Below are 5,389 nucleotides of genomic sequence, written 5' to 3' on the forward strand. Positions count from 1 at the left end.
CGTAAGGTAAAGGTCCGCCCCCTCGCTATTGCGGCTGCGCGGGGACCTGGAGCCGGGCTGGGGCGCGGCGCCGGTGGCGGTAGAGTGTGCGCCAGTGTGGGGCGCGCCCAGGGACTGATGGCGGAAGTGGACCTGGTCGCCGAGTTCCCCAAGCCTGCGGGAGCTGCGCGCTACGCCGAGGTTATGGCTCGCTTCGCCGCCAGGCTGGGCGCGCAGGGCCGGCGGGTGGTGTTGATCACGTCCGGCGGCACCAAGGTCCCCCTGGAAGCCCGACCAGTGCGCTTCCTGGACAACTTCAGCAGCGGGCGGCGCGGTGCCACCTCGGCCGAGGCCTTCCTGGCCGCGGGCTACGGGGTCCTGTTCCTGTACCGCGCTCGCTCCGCCTTCCCTTTTGCCCACCGCTTCCCGCCCCAGACCTGGTTGTCGGCGTTGCGGCCCAGCGGTTCAACCCCTTCGGGCTTGCTGAGCCTGGAGGCCGAGGAGAATGCACTTCCGGGCTTCGCGGCCGCTCTGCGGAGCTACCAGGAGGCTGCGGCTGCCGGCACCTTCCTTGCCGTGGAGTTCTCCACTTTGGCGGACTATTTGCATCTGCTGCAGGCTGCGGCCCAGGCGCTCAATCCGCTGGGTGCGTGCTCTAGGCGTCCAAGGTTTCCTGCAGGCAGAGCCTTTCTCCCCCAGACACTTTTCCCCTCACCTTTTCATTATCCGCGGTCTCACAGCCAAGGGAGCCTGAGTTGAAAAGGACCCGATCCCATATCCCACTCCGATTTATTACACCCTGTGCTTCTCTCTGCAGGCTCTTCTGCGATGTTTTACCTGGCTGCGGCCGTGTCAGATTTCTATGTTCCTGTCTCAGAAATGCCTGAACACAAGATCCAGTCATCTGGGGGCCCACTGCAGGTGACAGGCGCTTCTCTTCCAGAGATCTGATCCCCCTATAATCAATCTTGGGTTAATTCCCTCTTGATCTGGAGATGGCCTTTCTGCATTCCGTATGTGCTAGGCACTAGGGATACAGAGATGAATAAGACACCGCCCTCCCTCAAGAACCTCACACTCTAGTGAGGGAGCTGGACACAGACATAATTACAGTACAGAGTGATAAATGCTCTAGTAGAGGTACGTACAAAGTGAAGTCAGAGCATGGGGTGAGTGAATCTTGGGGAAGTCAAGGAAGGCTTCCTGGAAGAGATGACATAACTGGGTTTTAAAAGATGAGTAGAGAGTATACCAGACAAAGTAGGGAAGGTCATTACAGATTGAGTACAGATTGAAGTTTGGAAATGAGCAGTGTGCGGTGAACTGAAATTCTTTGGTAAGGCTGGAGAGCAGGGAGAGTGGGGAGCTGGGCAGGGGGTGGGGAGACTGAAGAGAGCTTACTTCGCAGAAGATTTTGTATTCCCTCTTAAGGAACTTTATCCTGTGGAGCTAAGGAAAACAAGTAGGAGAATGAGACAAAAATTCTTGTTTGAAAAGAACATTCTGGCATCAATAGGAAAGGTAAATTAGGGAGAGAGCAGTGGGTGTAAGATAACCATGGTGGCTGTAGTTTGAGGAAGGGGTATGGGGTGGCTAGTGGTGTGGTTCAGATGTTGAGATGATCTGGCTTCTTGGAACCTGAGAGAATTCTTAATCATTTATGATACAAGCAGAATTTAAAAGGAGAAACTCTGCCTGTGGGGCACTTGCTGTTCATTTGTTCAACAAATAATTTATTGAGTACCCTCTATATGCCAAATACTATAGCAGGACTTGGAGATAAAGCAGTGTAAAGAAATACACTGTGCCCCTGTGTTGCTTCTCCTTTGCCGAGGAGACCATAAATAAGCCAAATGCATACTATGTTAGATAGTGGAAAATGCTAAGCAGAAAAATTAAGTGGGGAATGTATGTGTAATCCCTATGCTAACTTTCTGAGGGGGAAATCCTGATAATTATCGTAGTAAATTCACACTTTTAAAAATCTGGGAGCTTTGGTGTATCCTGTATTTTTCGGTTCTTCCTTGAAAATACACAAACCGACTCAACATTCTTAGAAGGGATCAAGAATGGCATAGTGGGAGTTTTGATCAAATGAAAATAAAAATCAGTTCTGTTTCTTCAGCGCTAAGATGTGTTACGAGTGACAGTGTTTAAGCGGAGTCAAATAGCCGTTCTACCGGTGCAAGAAATATTTTAGGCAGAGGTTTAAAAACCCAACTTTAATTAAATTTCTGCCAAAGTTACATTTGGGTTATAGATTTGCATGAACAGATTATTTGCATTTGTTTATTGGAGTGTTTGGTAAAATGAGGGGAATGTTTAATAAAATATAATGCTCTTTTTCTAGAGCTCTGTTAATGGTAATGAGGGTGGTAGGGCAAGGTTAATTCATGGCTTGTCCCAGGATTTGTATAAAGCCTTGGAATTAGGTATCTTTATGAACCCTCTAGAACCAAGGCTTTTAAGCCAAGCATGTATAAATGCTTTGAAAAGTTTGACAATGAGAAATACCACTTAAACTGACTTAGCCAAAAAATCTGAGTCCTTGCTTCCTTAGTTTCCCATGAGATTGACCTGGTAGATACTGAGCTTTGTTTGCTTATTAAGCTTTTCTTTTTCCAATACAGATAACAATGAAGATGGTGCCAAAAATGCTTTCTCCTTTGGTTAAAGACTGGGCTCCCAAAGCATTTATAATTTCCTTTAAGTTGGAGACTGACCCTTCCATCATACTTGATCGTGCACGGAATGCTTTGGAAGTTTATCGACATCAAGTGGTGATAGCTAATAGCATTGAGTCACGACGGTCCTTTGTGGTTATTCTAACCAAAGACTCAGAAACCAAGATATTGCTATCAGAGGAAGAAGTAGAGAAAGGTGTAGATATAGAAGACAAGATAGTGGATGATCTTCAGTCTCGACACACGGCTTTTATACATGACAAAAACTGAAGTGAAAAGCCTTTGTAGGATCAAAACTTGTTCAGTGGATCAGGGCTCTTACAAGTGGTGAAAATAAACCCTTTGCTTTCATAAAGACAGAGAAAATGAAGGGAGAAAGCAGTGAGTGGTATGCAGGTGAATATAGTTTGGTATTTGTCTTTTAAAGGTCATTTCATACTCCATAAAAATGAAAACAAGAGCAAAGCAGTTATGACCAAACCACCTGACACACTCACCTGATTATCATCTGGATTTTGAAAATGAACACAAACTGTTGCTCACCTTTAGAAAAAGAGCTCATTGGGAATTATATGCCTCAGCATATACATGTGAGGCCTGAATATCAACCTTCTTCATACCATGAGAAGGATTAGGGATGCATGAATGGCCATGCCTTGAAGATCAAATATTTCTTGATGCCTACTATGTGGTAGGTCCTGAGGATTATGAAGATTAAAAAGATGAATAAATATGTCTCTGTTTGGGAAATGGATGTATGAATAATACAGTGCAATAAAGTATGTGCCCAAAAGCCAACACAATGGAAATGATGTTGTTTTTATCAAAGATGGGAGTAGGAGAGAAGGACACTTCCCTTGGGATAGATTCCCTGTAGAATGATGTGCTTCCCCCTACATTTACTTTTTGCTCCTTTTTCTAGATTGACTCTATTTGAGATAACAGTTTGCCTTTCAAATATTTTAGAACTGCTCTTAGGGGAAATTTAACTTTGGCTTCTACCCCGGGGCCAGGCAGGGACCTATCAGTGACTTCTGCCTTGAGGGAAGCTTTACAATGTGGTAAGGAGTATGCGCTTTGGAGTCAGCCTAAGTTTGATGGTTCCAGCTGTGTCACCTGTGACCTTTGTAAGCTTACACCCTTAACTTACTCTCAGGCTCCTCATTTATAAACCAGAGATAATAAATCTCTCTGCTAAGTAATGCCCTTTGTGACGAGGATTAGATAAAACAGCGAAGATAAAGCATTAGTCTGGTTCCTGGCATGTAGATTTTTTCACCTGCGCTTAAATTTTCTGGTGTATTTTCTGGTGGTGGCAGTATTATTCTGATGCCTCGCTTGGTCCCTGAATTCTTAAGATTTCAAAGCAACTTTCACTGTCCTGAGCTTTGGGTTGGGAGTGCACAAGAAGTGTGGTTCAGAAAAATCCCCTAATGATCTGTAGGATGATCCAGAGTGCATATTGAAAAACTACCATTAATAAGTAGATAGAAATAGGAGTTATACATATTTGATTTAAAATGCTGTTAGTGGAGCACCTGGTTGCTCGGTAGGTTAAGCATCTACCTCTTGGTTTCGGTTCAGGTCATGATCTTGCGGTTTCATGAGTTCAATCCTGGAATCGGGTTCTGCACTGGCAGCACAGAGCCTGCTTGGGATTCCCTGTCTCTGTCTCTCTCCCTGTTCCCCACTCGCGATGACTCTCTCAAACTTTTAACAAAATAAAATATAATTAGTGCTATTTCATGGAGTTGGGAAGGGTACCCCCTTGTGTCTAATGACAGGCACAATTTTAGTTGAAAAGATTTGAGTAGAGGTGCCGAAATGCATTGAAATAAATCAGTAAGTCAGGAGATGTGACTCTTTGAGCAGAGGAAAAATAACTGCAGCAATCAGGACTATTCTGTAAGCAGCAGTTTCATTGAACAAAAATTTTAAATTAACTTAAGGTCCAATTAGCAAAACCTCAAAGACAACAAGCTCTGTCAGCAGTGGCTGCAGTACTGAAGGGATAGGAAGCAAAAGATTGATTTTCTTCCCTACATCTATAGCTTTATGTGAATGATGACTGTCATTATGATGTTGGAATGTCCAATAAGAGCAAATGGAGTGAAAACTAGAAGAGATCTTAATGTTTGTTTCTGCCATAATTATTACTTCCCTGGAGAACCATTTCCTATCCTGTTTTGTTATGCTTAAATAAACGCCACTTCCCTACATGCAATTATTTAAAGTGTTTCCCAATTCAGTTTAATTTTCATTTGGAGCACTTAAACAGTATTCACACGTTAATATTCCAAGAGATTTTTTGTTTGTTTCTTTAACAGCAAATAGGAGTGTGCAAGGGAAGAAATAATGAAAAGGAACATGAGTCAATGAGAGCGAATGAGAAGGCACTTGATCTAGATTGGATGACCAAGGATTGTTTGGAGGAAGTGACACTTGAACTGATAAGTAGGAGTTAAGTGGGCCGGAAGTGATGGTGGTGAGCATTTTAGATCAGAGTAAAAACACTTGCAGGGCTCTTGCACGAGGAAATGGTTGAAGCACTTAAAGAAAGTAAGGGATAAGATCTGTCCAGACAACTGGCCAAGCTTTGGAAAGGATCCTATGTGGAACTAGAATAAGACTGAAATGTACCTGTGTGGGATATCAGCAAAGCAAGGGCCCCCAAAACAGGAGTCAAATCAAGCTTTGAAGAACTAGAATCTTGCAATAAGAGCATT

At 44.0% G+C, this 5,389-nt stretch overlaps 1 protein-coding gene across 5 annotated transcripts; it reads left to right on the forward strand.

Moving 5' to 3' along the window:
* The first annotated feature begins 23 nt into the window (after positions 1-23).
* Positions 24-3,466, forward strand: PPCS (phosphopantothenoylcysteine synthetase). Of its 5 annotated transcripts, none has more exons than XM_025934751.2 (3): positions 24-625; positions 797-900; positions 2,610-3,466. In XM_025934751.2, the coding sequence occupies exons 1-3, from the start codon at positions 118-120 to the stop codon at positions 2,931-2,933; spliced, it is 936 nt and encodes a 311-aa protein (XP_025790536.1). In that variant the 5' UTR covers positions 24-117; the 3' UTR covers positions 2,934-3,466. The 5 variants fall into 5 exon arrangements, with proteins under 5 accessions (XP_025790536.1, XP_086572781.1, XP_086572780.1 ...); XM_086716655.1 differs by having other exon boundaries at positions 42-180; XM_086716654.1 differs by lacking the exon at positions 797-900 and having other exon boundaries at positions 345-625.
* The last annotated feature ends 1,923 nt before the right edge of the window (positions 3,467-5,389 follow it).

This window comes from Puma concolor, chromosome C1 (genome assembly GCF_028749965.1).
Source record: "Puma concolor isolate L17-30 chromosome C1, mPumCon1.1.hap2, whole genome shotgun sequence".
Taxonomy (NCBI): domain Eukaryota; kingdom Metazoa; phylum Chordata; class Mammalia; order Carnivora; family Felidae; genus Puma; species Puma concolor.